The 16,896-nt window shown below is 39.6% G+C and overlaps 1 protein-coding gene and 1 pseudogene across 2 annotated transcripts; one reads left to right on the top strand and one right to left on the bottom strand.

Annotated features, from left to right (window-relative positions):
• Positions 1-1,487: 1,487 nt before the first annotated feature.
• On the bottom strand, positions 1,488-16,814 carry LOC111319215 (uncharacterized). 2 transcript variants are annotated; one of them, XM_088763465.1, is made up of 8 exons: positions 13,767-16,814; positions 12,566-12,733; positions 11,585-11,803; positions 11,065-11,287; positions 10,550-10,926; positions 9,520-9,951; positions 8,910-9,270; positions 1,488-8,364 (listed from the first exon to the last, which is right to left on the bottom strand). In XM_088763465.1, exons 2-8 carry the CDS (start codon positions 12,708-12,710, stop codon positions 7,995-7,997), a joined length of 2,127 nt encoding a protein of 708 aa, XP_088619591.1. In that variant the 5' UTR covers positions 12,711-12,733; positions 13,767-16,814; the 3' UTR covers positions 1,488-7,994. The 2 variants fall into 2 exon arrangements, with proteins under 2 accessions (XP_088619591.1, XP_088619592.1); XM_088763466.1 differs by having other exon boundaries at positions 13,778-16,814.
• LOC148729606 (uncharacterized) lies at positions 3,134-4,855 on the top strand (annotated as a pseudogene).
• Positions 16,815-16,896: the final 82 nt, after the last annotated feature.

Below are 16,896 nucleotides of genomic sequence, written 5' to 3'. Positions count from 1 at the left end.
ATGTGGTAGATCAAGTTAGTTTTCACATGCTGTGCGACTACTTATGCCGCGACTAAAACTCGTGGCATTAGCACAACAAAAGATAAATAAACAGGTTTACAACGCACCTACCTTTCATGTATAATGGTTCATAATTATTCATAACACTCAGTGAAGGAAAAAAAATTAACACTTAGTTTTAGTCAAGTTCGTTATCGTCTTGGGGATGAATGAGCCATGTGCTTGAATGTCTTTGTACAAACTTCGTCCAACATGTCCTGGCATCCGTTCCGGGTTTTTGGATTTGGGGTTATATTCCATCATTCCGGCATTTCGGCATTCCGTCGATCCATCGTTCCGGCTTTTAGGGTCGCCCGTCGTCGCTTGCTCGGGGAAATTAGGACAGTGTTGCGCGAGGCCAGAGATGAGATTTATGACTATGAACTTACCTTTTTCATATCTTCTAATTCATGAGAAGTATTTCCTTTCAGAGCTAAGCCATCGAGGAGCGCAATCTTCACTTGACATGACGCTCCTCGATGGAATAAATGTGACACCTGTCATCGCAAAGTGCTTTGAGAAAGCTGTCTTAGGAACACACGCAAGGGAGACCTTCGATGAACATTCTGGGATCTCACAGTTTGCATACATAGAGGGAGGGAGCTGTACCAATGCTCTACTGACTATCCAACATACTGTCAATCAATATCTTGATATCCCAGAGTGCAAAGCGGTACGCCTATTCGCTATGGATTTCAGCAAGGCTTTTGATAGTGTGAAACACGATCTCCTCTCACACAAATTGAAGCAACTCCCCCTATATCCTTATATAGTTAACTGGTATCTAAGCTTTTTAGAAGACAGGCAGCAGAGAGTCATTAGAAATGGGTTTATTGGTAAATGGAAAAGTGTCAACAAAGGTACCACCCAAGGAAGTGTCAGCGGGCCGCACTTGTTCAATGTCTTTCTCAGTGATTTAGAGATACACTTGGACAATAAGAGCGTGCTGGTAAAATATGCAGATGATACAACCATTATCTCGCCTGTGATAGGTGATAATGACAATTCTATCTCACTGATTAATCAGTTTTCTCAGTGGTCTAGAAGTATTGGTATGTGTAGCAATCCATCTAAGTGCAAGGAAATCATTTTCCGCAAGAAAGGTTGTACAATAGAGTTTCCGATTGTGTCTGGAATACCACAGACAAAAGAGCTTACTATTTTAGGGGTAACATTTCAGGAAGATAGTAGGTTTATAACACATATTCGGGAAAAACTAATCAAAGCAAACAAGTGCCTGTTCATTTTAAGATCTTTAAGGAAAGAAGGGTACAATCAGGCCGAAGTAGACCATCTGTTTCTAAATCTGGTTCTACCAAATATATTATACTGGCTGTCCGTATTTGGCGCTGTAAATTCCGAATTAACAACAATCCACTTGTTTGCGCAAGTATACATCCGACCACATTAATGTTTATGAATTGTTAGATCAACAAGACACACGTATCTTCAAGAATGTTTTTAATAATACAATACACCCTTTAAGAGCTATAATGCCAAAAAAGAAATCAACCAAGTACAATCTGAGGAAAGAGACAAGTCACCATCCTAAAATAAACACTGATAGGTTTAAAAACACGTTTGTCAATCGCTTAATTTTTAAACATAATCTAGTCTTATAATTTTTATCTTGATTTTCTCTGTAATTTATATATATAGCTTCTTTTAATGTTGTAACATAGGATATGTGATTATTTATCTTATGACTTAATAAAGATTCAATTCAATTCAATTCCTCGGGGATTGGGCTGGGGTGGAGTGGGGATTTATCAGACACCTCATTATAAAATAGAATCGAAAAGAGATACTGAATCTTGATGATCAAAAATTATCATTATAATTATCTTTATCATTATTATTAGAAGAAGAGGTTATACGCGAACAGGATTTTAGAAGTTGAACGAGGGACTTTCACACCTTAAGTCTTCACTACTACCGGAGGCAGGCGGACGAATGCAAGCGTTTCCACAGTAGATTAGCGGAACTCAGATCTATCAAGAAAGGAGAAGAGTACAGCACAACAATTTCATGGATAAGTTCAAAAGTGTCCTTCGCTCTACTAAAGTCTGCCTTACTTTGCACCACTAGACGTGTCCCTCATTGTGACTTTGAGATCGAAAAAGAACAAGCAGGATTTAAAGAATAGTTTTTGTCTATTTTTTAATATACAAGAAGGATGGTGTTTTTTTTCTTACTTTCAAAGAAGATTTTCCATGATATTTCTCTTGAGTTGGGTTGAACTCGGAAATAGTTGAGGATAGGATTAGGAAGTAACAGATTGTAATCACCAGAATGAAATAATTATGTAGAATTGTTACCATCATTATTCAACGAATCGTGTATTTCACCAGCTTTTCTTGCTTTTTATCAGATGTTCTGATGCAATCTTTCGATTTTTAAGCATTTTATCATAATCTTTGTAAATATTTTTAGCTTATAGCGAATTATTATTATTATTATTATTATTATTATTATCATTGTTATGCCAGTAGAGTATTGGAAATAGAGCAAGGATCCTTTACGCCCCTGATCTTTAGTACCACCGGAGGGATGGGCGCTGAATGCAAAATTTACCATAAACGCTTAGTTGAACTCATATCCATTAAGAAATGTGAAACATACTCTACAACTATGTCCTGGATTAGAGCCAAAATCTCCTTTGCGCTCTTACGATGCGCCCTCTTATGCTTAAGAGGTATAAGAAAGAAGAGAAGAACATTTGAGACATTCGATACAGGTTTTTTAATATACAATGCTATGGCAAATATAGGCTAGACATTTCTAAAATTTGTGTTTACAATTTTTTAGAGTAAGAGTGTCATTTCCCTTCTCATATATTATTTTAATGTAATTTACTTTTATAAGGATAATTTCGATGCACGTTTTTTTAAATTCTTTCAATTATTATTATTATTATTATTATCTGGTTCAAATGTAATTCTACAGATAAGTGTCTCGAACCGACAGTTCTTCATCATTTCTCGTCACTACAACGTCATTCCCCTTAGAAATCTTTTCGGTTTTTTTTCGATGCCATTATTATTGTTGTTATGCCTCACCTATTCAGGTGACATCTTCTCTTGTCGAACATATCATGGCTCAAACTCATCAACTACCCGACGAGTGCCTCATCGCGTCAGGGCGTCAGGCTGTCAAACATGGAAAAGCTGAGGAACTTTCAGAGATTGCAGATAATCTAAAACAAATTGTTTCACGGAAGACCAAGCGAGCTCTAGAACTAGCGCAAGAAAAAGGCTCCTCTGTATGGCTCACAGTTCTTCCCCTTCAAGAACATGTGTGACGATTGCGACAAACGAGATCGAAGTCGAAGGGTGTCACTAAAGCGTGTTAATGCTACGGGACTATCTTAAAGGTCGTGTGCTTCAAGTACCAATCACCACGGAAAACCAAGGTTGACGGTTAACGGTGATTTAATGATGATGAACGATTAGCGAACCACGATAGACAATCACGATCACGATCGTAAACTGAAATAACAATGCAATTTACTTAAAACGTTGCGTAACTCAAGAACAAAACGCTTAGAGCAATTAACCTGCCTCCGTCGATAACGCGATCAAAATTAACAACAATCAACAGGAATACTCGAAAATCATAATAAGCTACATCAAAATAACTCGAGACTTAAATCGATTGTAAGATTAACAAAGTGGGCGTTCCTAGCTTAGCGTCTCATTCTTTGATTCGCCCCCTTTAGATTGAAAACAATAAATTGTACTATTGTACGACTCTGTACGTTAGCGTGCTTCTACCCAAAACAAGAAAACTAATCAAAGAAGGAAACTAGCAAAATTCTCATATATCGGTCCCGCTTGTGCCAAAGGTTAAGAACCAAAAACGGCAAGTCGAACAGATAGAATGGACAAGGCGAAATACAATTATACACTGGCTAAAGGGACGCTAAACGAGGCTTTTATACGCGCGTGGGGACGCTAAAATATCTGATTAAAAACCAATCGAGAATAGACAACAACGTAACCACTTCCGTAACAAAAGTAATTGGTAACAAACAAATCAAATTCCACTTAGACTGAATGAATCGTTTGAGTATCCTTAACAACATGGTTTCATCCTCAGCAAGAGAGAGTTTTGCGATGCTGTTCAATTTCGCTATGATTGGCCATTCGATGACATTCCATCAGTTTATGTGTGTGGGGAAAACTTCACAGTAGACCACGCAATGATTTGCAAACGAGGGGGCTTTGTTATCCAACGGCATAATGAGTTGAGAGACCTCGAAGCCGACCTTTTGAGTATAGTGTGTAACGATGTCGAGGTCGAGCCAGTTCTCCAAGACATCACTGAAGAACAACTCAGCAGAGGGTCTAATAGAGCACAAGACGTAAGACTGGATGTTCGGGCGCGTGGCTTCTGGTATCCCCAGAGCTCGGCATTCTTGGATGTGAGGGTTTGCCACCCTAATGCCGAGTCTTACAAGGACCGAGAACCGCAGCAGATTTATCGCATCCATGGAAACGACAAGAAGCGGCTGTACTCAAGGAGAGTGTTGGATGTTGAGCATGGTTCGTTTACGCCGCTTGTATTTACAACTACGGGAGGGGTGGGGATGGGATGCATAAGATACCACAGCCGATTGGCCAAGCTGATAGCCGCCAAGAAAGGAGAACGATACTCGCAAACAATTTCCTGGATCCGAGCAAAGACATCCTTTGCCCTCCTTCGGTCGGCCTTAGTTTGCCTTTGAGGATCGCGGGTAAAGCGCCGCGCTGCGTACGACTGTAATAATTGTGACGTTGAAATCGCAGCTGCCGAGGGAGCCATTGACATTGTTTAATGCTTTTTAGCAGCCTTGTATATAGGGTTCTAGATTTGCTATTCACCTTTCTCTTTTCTGTATAGTTTTAGACAAACTTTTACTAATCGCATTATTAGACTTTGAATCTGTTCAGATTTGACTCTGTTATTTATAGTTTTCTACACACTTTGACATTAAAAAAATATGCAGTAGATGTGAGCCGAAAGTGAGTTATTTTGGATCGTTTTTTACGCTGTTAATATTTGTATTGTAGAAGATTTTATGGAAATTATTGGTAAATAAAATGACGATGATGATGATGATGATTATTATTATTATTACTATTATTATTATTATTATTATTATTATTATCATTATCATCATTATGATAATAATTTTCCCCTGGATCAGGGCAAAAACTTCGTTTGCATTATTAAGATCGGCCCTAATCTGCCTCAGAGGATCCAGAACAATTAGAAGGCCCAAATTGGATTTTACTAATGTAGACCAAGATAATCTGCCTCAGAGGATCCACAACAATTAGAAGGCCCGAATTGGATTTTACTAATGTAGACCAAGATAATCTGCCTCAGAGGATCCACAACAATTAGAAGGCCCGAATTGGATTTTACTAATGTAGACCAAGATAATCTGCCTCAGAGGATCCACAACAATTAGAAGGCCCGAATTGGATTTTACTAATGTAGACCAAGATAATCTGCCTCAGAGGATCCACAACAATTAGAAGGCCCAAATTGGATTTTACTAATGTAGACCAAGATAATCTGCCTCAGAGGATCCACAACAATTAGAAGGCCCGAATTGGATTTTACTAATGTAGACCAAGATAATCTGCCTCAGAGGATCCACAACAATTAGAAGGCCCGAATTGGATTTTACTAATGTAGACCAAGATAATCTGCCTCAGAGGATCCACAACAATTAGAAGGCCCGAATTGGATTTTACTAATGTAGACCAAGATAATCTGCCTCAGAGGATCCACAACAATTAGAAGGCCCAAATTGGATTTTACTAATGTAGACCAAGATAATCTGCCTCAGAGGATCCAGAACAATTAGAGGCCCAAATTGGATTTTACTAATGTGGACCTAGATAATCAAAGTTCAGAGGCTGCCATTTGTTAGGATTTTATTAATAGGATTACTGTTATTATCACTCTCAATTATTGTAATATTCCTCACTTTTAGGATTAGTAGTGGCTTTGGGATTGATAGCGAACCAACAAGATTTTAGGATTAGAACTTTATAATATTCTTCAACAGTATTATTATTAATTTCTTTTTTTTCTCTCTCCTTCCTTAAAGTTCAACTAGTAAACGAAACGTGCACAGTTAGTTTTTTCTTAGATATTTTGTTACTCGACATTTTTATCTATTTTTCAATTTTTAAGGATTTTGTCTTAATTTTTTTGTAAATATTTTTGATGATTAGTATATTTAGATAGGACAGTATATATTATATAGATAATTAGTTGCGCGACGAACAAAGTTTTATCGGCGCAAACAATGGAAACCCTTTCAAAGTCAGGTGTCAATATCGAGCGAATAGAGTGAACAAGATATTTTTAGAATGAAAACCACTTTTATTTCAAACTCGTGGAGAAAGCGGTGCCTCACATTTTACAATCTTCAGCAAAAAAACTAAAAGTACACAGTACGGAGTTATTTAAGACAGAGATTTACCTGCTACCACTCAACTTGGCAAAATGTGGCGCCGACAATCAACAACTGAATGGTCAAATCCTCAAGCGAAATGAAAATTTCAAGCGTTCCGGTATCAAAGCAAGATCTACAAAAAACCGGTAAGTGCTTTACAGTTGTAAAAAAAAGTGTATTCAAATTTAATGATTAAGACTGGAATTTCTCGGTAAACTCTGGCGAAAAACAGTTCAGTTAAAAGTCACAATTTTAACTGTTTTTCTTTCATCGCAGGGAGTCGCTCGTTGGTGTCAATGCTGGACTGAAAGTCTATGGAAATATTAACTGGAGAATTATTAAAAGTTACTCCAGTAAACATTCCGCAAACTGCTTCTGCCATCAGGTAACTAGAACGACTGGCATTGCTGTCAAGGTCAGTAGTAGCTGCTGTGTTGCTTGGCGTGGCCGAGCTATTGAGAACAATCTCCCGTAAAGCATGACTTGAATAGCCGTTGGTAGTTGTCGTGCTTGGCGTGGGTTGAAACCGGCCAACTTATTCGACATTCGCCGCTGTTTTTCCAGAGGATTATGGCTGTAACTGGGTATGGATTCCAGATTGGAGTGGCCAGTGAGCTCTGATATCTCCACTGGGTCGAAATCATCACGGAGCGCTTGGATGACTGTTTTGCGACCACTCGAATTTGTGAATTTGCCGTCTAGTGTTTTTTGAAACCATGTCGTATCTAAAAGAGGCTAGTTCGTCGTCTGTATAGGCTACAATGGTTTGGATTTCCGGAAAAGATGCTTGACCTTTCTCGGCATTGATACCTGTTTTGGTTTTCTTTCGTAACCCTTGTTTGGTTTTCCTCGGCAAGAACTGTCGTTTGGCTTTCTTCCCTCGTCTCTGGCATTTTGAATTTTTTCTATGCGTTTTCTCGTACTTTTGAGCGTGAGTGGTTTCCTCCAATTTTCTAAAAATTTCAATTTCAATTCAAAATTTGGAAGACATTCGTTTTCTATAAATTTGTTCATATTTGTTCATATTTTCGTAGCACTAGTTGTATTTACGTTTTTACGTTCGTAACAATAATTTTTGCTGGCGACTCACGTCAGCGATATCGCTTTATGCGTTAGTGCGATTCCACGCTAAATACCCTCTCTTCCGGTTGACGTATTGACCAATCAGAGCGCGTGTTTACTGTAAGCTATGCGATTCTAATTATTACATCGTCAATCCCTGGTACTTTGTATAAAATAGTTGTGTGAAACAATTGTATGAAATTAAAAAAGAAAACAAAGCTTTAAGATTATAAAACAGCAATAACGAAATCATTATTTATAAAATTTCTTTCGTCTAACGACTCTACCGCCATTTTCTACCCGTACGAACTTTAAATAATCACATGCAGTCGTTGAAACGTTAATCAAAAAAATCCCACCAATCATTTTTATCCCAAGATTCAAAAAAACGGAATAAGAAAATTATTCCAAGTTGATATAACCTTCGGAAAAAAATTTTCTAAACATGAAAGCGTTCAATCTTCTTTGTCCACATCCTATGGAAGCAATCTTCATGGTTGTGCCAAGCTGTTAACTGATTTTTCACATAAAAGAACTGCTCATCACACCACATCTCGCTCAAAACCTGGACTCTAGTCTCCCACCTTTCGCACCCACTGTCCCCCTGCTCAGCAAACTGGTCCTCCTTCTTTAATGTAACCTGGCCTTGAATTGTAACCTTTGCAGTTGTTGGGTCGCTTTCTTTGATTGTAAAGATTTCTTTTCTGACGCTATCGTAGATGCGGTTCGTGTCTTTCAGATTAAAACATCCAAGGTCAGTGGTAAATGACAGCTTGTATTCATCTGACAACTGACACGTCTCCAACGTCCTTCATAAAAAAAAGGCGCATCTTTAACGGGTGCACTTCTATTGTCATGACAACATCATGAAATAGTTTGAGGTCTGATACCACCGACGACAAAACTTCCCAATTCAGAAGATAAATAATACACCCTTTTTGTTACACAGTTTAATTGAAGTCTTTTCTTTATCACTTGAAACTATAGAGCATTTTTCCCCCTATGAATTTCCACGGCTGTTTTCTAATTAAGAATAGTACGATGGACCAACAAACAAATATTGACCGAAATGAATTCGAGAAAACAAAACAACAAGCGAGAAATCGAATCAAATGACCATATCATTCAATCAGTCGACTATTTATGATTATAACATAACCAAAGTAAAGCGCGCGCTCTGATTGGTCAATTTAGCGTTTAGAAACTCCCGCGTGCATCCATAACTCAATAGTGTACGCTGTGGTGTTTACCATTTGTTAACTGAACAGTGGAACGGAACAAAAATTTGGCAATTTCATGCATGGACCACAGCAAAAATGTTCAGCTGCAGCAGTTCACACCCCATTTTGTTTACCTTGCTTTCTTCGGTCTTCTCCGCCACTCAACAGGTAGAATCTCGTGATTATACTCCATCGGTGATTCCATCTCTTGCAATTGCAGCTCGGAATCCTTGTTTCTGAGGTCGTCACTCGATACTCGAAATGGAAGTAGCAGCTTGCTCTTACTTCCTGTTTTTATCAAGAGACTTGACGCCTGCGGAGAAGGCCACACTAACGGCCAGTGGACCGAGGAGAGCGCCAAGCGAATTTTATGACCAGCGGCAACAGTGTAAGCTGTAGAGTCAAGCTTCAACTGTGCATAAATACTTTTATTTGGTTGAAGAGGCTGAATATCTTCTGAAGCATGACCGCGGAGATGAGTCAAGTTAAGCACACCTGTAAGGAAATTAAAATAAAAAATAAACAATTTCAACATCATCGGACAGGGTTGAACAAAACACCGTGATTTATTTAAATTGGCGTGCAGATTAAATGTTTTTTATTTTAAGTTTAAGGGTTTTTTTTTTCAGATTACCACCAACGACAAATCGTAAGGTGTGTTGTTTTGTGGTAAGCAAGGACTGAAAGAATGAAAATAAGAAAGAATGAACAACGCCGGGTTGTTTGTTCGCTAAGTTCACGTACCTCTTGTGATTAATGCTGATTCGCCATTAGGAAACACGTCACAAAGTCTGGCGGCTACCAAGGCACTGGGTCTATCACAGCTTAACTGTAAGTGAACCTCGGCAAAGCCTAATACCTCCACAGGCTCTTTCAGCGTTTTCGTCTCCCAGCACTCCGCCAAAGCGTCCTCTATTCCTTGCTCCACCGGCAGATCCTCGAGACTATTTGCAAATAGAACACCGCCCCACGCTCCACTGAGACAAGATGACTTGACTGGCACGATGGATTCTTTTGGCTCTTTTTCAATGAATTTTTCGTCTCTATCCGATTTAAGTACCAGTCCTTTATCATTTTGTAGTACGAATTCATGTTGGTGTACATTTGATGAGGGCCAGTGGTCTACTGCTATCCATCTTCCAGGCCATGTCTCCTCCTTGTGCGCCTTCGGAATTCCTGGGATCGTAAAAATTGGTTGGTCATGGTTGTTACGAAAAATAGTGTTGCGTGACATGCATGACCTTCTGGAAGCTTCGCGAAAGGTCATGGCTTGTCTATTTTAGTAAATTATGTAATCGTTTCTAAAAGCGGTATATTTTGTAATGTCGCTATAATTAGACCTTTTTTTAGAAAGTTCTAGAACTTTATCGCGTAAGTATATAAGTAGGATAGGTTAAGCGAAGGTTTAAATAAGTTTTCACAAGCGAAGAGAGTCAGTCGTGATCAGTCAAGTGTGACGAGGCAGTGTTTGTTGAATTTGGCGGAGGCCGTGAGTATTTTCAAGTCGATTGAAGTTGGCGGAGGCCGTGTGTATTTTTCAAGTTTATTGAAGTTGGCGGAGGCCGTGAAAGTTTACTGAGTTACAAGCTAGTGTACATGCTACGTTCATTTTGGAATAAATCTTCTTGTTGCTGTTCCGACAACCCTGCGTTCTGTTTAGACTGCAAATCATCGCCACTCAACCCGATGACCGAACTCGTAACAATGGTGCAAACAGATATCGTTTGATACCAAATTAGAAATATAAAGAAAAAAACAATTGATGAAAGCATACCATCCCTCATATACACCCTCATCACAGGCTCGTCCATGACACCAGTCGGAAGGCCCTTTAAATGGTAGTCCCACCACCTCAGGCATTCTTTCAGATGGTCTATGCGAGGCCCTGGTGTGGAGACACCAGGCCATTTATGGGGCCACGGTCCAATGAGCGCCCGAACTGGGCAATTCAGGTGTTCCACCATACGAAATATTGCATCGGTGTAGAGATCGGTAAATCCCCCCACAAGGAACACGGGACACTTGATAGAGGCGTAATCCTCGGCGATGGAACCATGCTTCCAGTATGCATCACGTGACTGATGTGAAAGCCAAATGTGTATCCAAGGTTCACTGGATTTGTTCAAGCGATCCAGCCAAGCTTCCTTCCATCTGAAAGGTTTACGGAGATGTACACTTAGAAAAAAAACCTTACGTGATTCAAAGCAGGATTTATCTGCGCTTTACAGAAAGATATTTCGATGGAGAGAATAATTTTCATTGCAGCGCGAGAAGGATGAAAACTAATACCTTGGTCCAAAGTTTTCAGGATAGGGAGGACGTGCATTATATAACAACATGAGGTGTGACCAGGACAGCATTTCCCTGCCAAGGATACAGCCACCTCGGTAATGAATATCATCAACATATCGGTCATCGCTAGAGTCAGCAGATATGATTGTCTTCAATGCCGTAGGTCGTCTGGCGGCCACCTGAAGACCATTGAATCCTCCCCAGCTTTTACCATACATGCCTGGAATTTAAAACAGTAAGCCACGATAACCACCTCTGTTCAGTATCAATTCACCCTCTATGTTCATGAAAATCACCCTCTGGTCTCTTTCTCGGCTGCTTTTTGGAATATCACTCAACGATGCTCTTTCGAAGCATTGCGTGACATCTACGGGAAACGCCTTTATAGAAGCCTCTTAAGTTGTATTCAGGATAAAGATGCTTGGTTTTCCTTTTCATTCTTTTTTTAAATGAAAAGACACGCTTTTAGTTTCCCGAGTAAGTAAAATAATTCCCTGCACAAGATCATCTAGCTTACCAACATTTCCCGTGCACCACGTTTGTTGTGAAACCCAGCTGATGACGTCACAACAGTCATCTTGCTCTTGCTTTTCATATTCATCATAATAAAATCCTTCCGAGTCCCCAGATCCCCGCATGTCCACACGGACACAAACATAGCCATGAGAGCAGAAATGTGAATGAACTTTTTCATCCCTTTGAGCCGTGTAGTCAGCACGTCTGTATGGTAGAATTTCTGGAGAGAATAACCATAAAAAAACCCCAGAGCTTGTTACATAGCACTTCTCCTAAAAAGCGGACAATTATTAAAATTTTGAATCATCTGTTTAGTCAAAATTTGTCTGCGAAAAATAGGCAACCTCTTGCGGGCTGGATCGGCCAGAGCGGAAGTTCATAAATAAATAAATAAATAAATAATGAATAAATAATGATTTAACAATGGACATCCACTGGGTGGCTATTCTTGTCCACTGTTCCAGATCGAATTGGAATTTGGAATGTTGGTTTTTGCGGAGGGAGGAAAACCGGAGGACCCGGGGAAAAACCCTCGGAGCAAGGACGAGAACCAACAACAAACTCAACCCACATGAGACGCCAGGTCCGGGAATCGAACCCGGGCCACAGTGGTGGGAGGCGAGTGCTCTCACCACTGCGCCATCCCTGCTCCCCGTTCATCATCAGAGTCAAGATTCTTGGCTCTGATGATGACTTCCGCTTAGATTGTCGAAACGTCAGTGACCAGCCCCTCTCTCCCGGACAATCAGGATATAAAATTTGCGTATTAATCCCAAATTTGTATTTTCTGACATTCTATGAAATTATGACAGACAACTATGACAAACAACAGCTGCTGAGAGCAACTACAGATTGCAGGACCACTGAGGTCCATTTTTTTCGGGACGCCTTGGAGAACGAGGCACAACACTTAAAGATGTATAGTGATTCACTGTGATGTAAATAAGTGGCCCCTGTGTTCTGTTATTTTACCAGCTTTTACCTAGAATAGCTGGGTATTTTTCAACCTCTAAGGACGTTTCAGATGTCTTTTCCTCCAGTTCAGGGATCCACAGCTTAGCTGCCAGTCTGATCCCATCTCGCATTGGTATCCAGGCCGTATGAATTCGATGCACAGCATATGACATGTTGATCTATGCAGCTAATGATTCTGCAATTGAAAAGAAAGTTATGACTAGACAAATGATAAGATAATGATAATATTGTATGTGACCAATATCCAGATTTTGCACGAGGTCAGAACGTGGGCAAGGAAGGTGGTGTGATTGAAGGGTGATATTTTTGAAGCTCTCTTCTCTAAACTTCTTGGTACTTTTAGACAACATTTTTTGAATTTGTCGCTAACTCTCCACTAGTTCTTGAAAAGACTGGGATTGAAAACAGCAATTTTCTACCTAATCAAAAGACAAAATCCAAAACTGGTGAAGAAGAAGGATTCCGAATCGAAATTGTTCCGTTGCAAACGCCCATCTTTGCCTCTTGCTTCGTTCTTACACTGGATGTATGACAAAGCACTTGATGACTGCTCCCCACTCCGTCTCGGGAAACATTGACTCTCTAAGGAGAGCAAAACTAATGGTTTCCCATGGGAGACATACAAAGGGTTCTTAAGTGTACAATATCTTAAATATGCAGTTCTTTGAGTTTGAAAACAGCCCATATCGTCCATATCGGTGACGATATTTTCTTGCTCTGAGTACTTTATTCCCCTTTATGACAACAAATTGTAACATTTAACTTCATTTTTGATAAACTAATCACGTTTTATTTCCTTAGCGAGAGATCATATGGACAACACTTCGTGACACAATTAGCATATGAAGATTTTTTTTTTTCCTTTGAAACAACTTTTTCGCTAACCGCAGTTATGATTACTCTTCAATGGAATCTATATTCTGGCACGATAAGCAATTTTAAGATTGCTCTCGACTTGAAGATGATATTACTTTAAAACTAGAAGCTTTTTCGTTCTAATTTTGGTATTGAGAGATAAATTGAGTAAATTTCAAATACGATATCAAAAGTAGTCAACATTGAAGAACTCAGTGCACAATACACGGGTCGCATTACATCATATTTGGCAAAGTTTTCGCGCTTTATCATTGCGTTCCGTTGATTTCTTGTGATGATCAGAAGCGGACAAAATGGAAATTCTTTTTTATGATATCAAACGATAACTTTACCTTATTCTCACCGTTATATGTCCGTAGAATTATCTTTCTCGGAAACACGAGGGTACTTCTGCAGCCGGCTGCCAACCACAGTGAACTTGTTGTTTTGAATTCCTTAACACCGTAAGAGCTTGGAGACGAAATTTGACCGGATGTTTTTTTTACTGGTACGCAACACCACACAAGACCTAGTCTACGATCATTGGCTACGGGTTTATTTGGTTACCGGCTCTAGAGATTTCTCTTTCTAATCCTTGAGCAGTTTTGAGTCGTAAAACGAGTCGTTTTCTATGAAATCCAACGGGAGCTAAAGAAAAGAAGCTTAATCTAGTTTTTTCGCATAGGCCAAGGCAAGTGACAATTACAATGAAGTTTCATCAGAATGGGTTTGTGGTTTAATACCTCAAAATCAAGGATTTGATTTTCTTTCAATCCACAGTTGTTAAAAATTCAATGATACTGAGACCCGAAGGATTTCTCAAAAAGATATTTTGTTATTTTTTTAATTATTATTTTTTTTAGAGCTGACCTCCCATACTTTTTAGAGTCATTCCATTACGTTGAAGCAAGTGACCAATGGAAACATCCCATTAGTCGGGTATATTAGACGTTTCATTCTTTCGCAAATATTCCTGTCCAAAAGGGAGAATATATCAAGATGTATTTATTCACATCAAGTTTTATATATCTATGTCAAGATTAGATTACACCTATCAAGAATTGCGTACACGTAAAACGAGATTTCAATATACGTATCAAGATTTACGTACACGCATCAAGATCCGCTTACAAGTACATCAAGTCAAATAAATATTGATCAAGTTCCTCTCACAAGGATCGACAATCAAATATTATATCGAAGTTCGCGTACCGACATCAAGACTCGCATTTATACATCAAGATCCTCATATACATGTTGTAGTTCAATTTTATCCTTGGTTCAAATTTATTTTCCTTTGTTTCAAACTCATTATCATACATTAACATGACCGAGAACAAAGGAAAATAAAATTTGAACCAAGTATAAAACTGAACTACAACATATACATCAAGATTTAAACATCGAGATTGTGATAGGATTGTATGATGTACTAAGTGAAAAGTTTGCCTGGTTACTTAGCACGATATTACCGTAAGCGTAAACATAAAAATCGCGGCTGATAATGCTAAGAGATTTGCTAAGTGAAATGTCTCATCTTGAGCGCTTTTTCGAGGAATTTCTGAGAACTCTCCACGAAGCAATCGAAGGGCTCAACGGTCAGCAGTGTGAGCCAAATTGTGCGAATTACCCCCTATATCGTCTTCGTGACTTTGAAATAACTCTTGGTTGGATTTCAAGCCGACTTGCGTCACTTGGTTCATTCCTCAGATCAGTTTCTTGAAGACATCGACGAACTTACAAGGGCCCTGCCCTGTGTTCGTTACAGGCAAGCTAGTTGTCCAGGCACAATGATGAAAGTGTCGCAGAGCCTGGTAATGAGGCTCTTTTTCAATTTGACTGTTCTGTAGAATACACGGGTCAGACAAGCCGGCCACGGTATAATGCCGACAACGGTACAACGGCTGCGGAAAGAGTCTTTCAAGTGGGTGGAGACATCGTAAAAATTCTTGGAGTTTCTTCTAAGACATTGATTCATTGTACCACAGGAAGCCCAGGCTCTGTCACAGGCTCTGTCAGACTTTTGCACAGTGGATTATTATAGAGTTTGTATAGTGGTTTAGTTGGACTTGCTCTTGAGCTCCTTAAATATAAAGTTGTGTGAAATAATAAAAGAAATAAAGTCTTACCTTCATACAGAGTAGTCTGTGCTGTTCTTGTCGCGATTTGAGGCCGTTTTGCTGTGTTTCAGCTCAACGTCCTCCCACTACCAAGTAAAAGGGAAGGTAGGAGACCTCTGTCACGCACGCTCGCCAAAATCGCTCGAAAAACACACTTAAATACTTCCCCTTGAATCGAAACTTTGCAGTACGAAAGCCAACTAGTTTCCCTTCAAGTTCATCAAAACAAATCCCACAAAAGTTGGGTTGCCGAGCAACCAGCCAAGCGAAAATCTCAAATTGACGGCCATTTGAACGCCGTCAGAATGCGCATCCATCAAAACCTGTGCAGTCAAAAGTTCGTTAAGACACGGTCAGCCTGGACACTAGCGAAATTTGGCCCAATGGGTAGCCCCACGATATGAATGATTCGTCAGAAATAAATGCCAACCCACAAGTGGAGGGAATATTTTGCTAAATGGCTATTGTCAACTGTGGCCAATGTTTAGCAAAACAGCAAGTCATTTAGCAAAATATTCACTCCACGTGTGGGTTGGTATCTATTTCTTGACTAATCATTTTTAGTAGATACTAAAACAGTGGATAGCGTTAAAGGCGCGCTCTGATTGGCTAGTCAAACTCCGAATATCCTTTGCTATTTACCTCCGAGCAACTCTGGAAAAAATGGCGTCCCGGTTTGCATCCGTGACAAGCGAAGAAATCACTCAAATTGACGACGAAGCAGTCCCTGAAAACACAAAGAAAGCGACTAAATTTGGTTTGGCCATGTTTAAAGGTAATGGTTTCAGTTTTAAACCCGGAGTTTATCGATCAAAACCAATGAGAAAGCTTTTGTTTACAATTGCAAATGAATCTTGCGTAACCGCAATCCTTTCCGCGCGTGAAAATGTTGAAATCTTTCTGAAATGTATGAATTAAGATCACTTTTTGTTGGTGTATATTATCTCACTGTGTTAGTATACACTAAAACAACTATTCACCTCAGTGTCGGTGGTTAGCGGTGGATATTTACCTCGCCGCTTCGCGGCTCGATAAATATCCACCACTAACCACCTCCACTTCGGTAAAGAGTTGTTAAATATCGTGGGGCTACCCGTTGGTCCTAATTTTTCTAGTGTCCAGGCTGACCGCGTCTTAACGAACTTTTGACTGCACAGGTTTTGATGGACGCGCATTCTAACGGCGTTGAAATGGCGGTCAATTTGAGATTTTCGCTGGGCTGGTTGCTCGACAACCCAACTTTTGTGGGATTTGTTTTGATGAACTTGAAGGGAAACTAGTTGGCTTTCGTGCTGCCAAGTTTCGATTCAAGGGGAAGTATTTAAGTGTGTTTTTCGAGCAATTTTGGCGAGCGTGTGTGCCA

This window comes from Stylophora pistillata, chromosome 6, assembly GCF_964205215.1.
Source record: "Stylophora pistillata chromosome 6, jaStyPist1.2, whole genome shotgun sequence".
Lineage (NCBI taxonomy): Eukaryota > Metazoa > Cnidaria > Anthozoa > Scleractinia > Pocilloporidae > Stylophora > Stylophora pistillata.
This window is presented reverse-complemented; position numbering and strand designations above follow the sequence as displayed.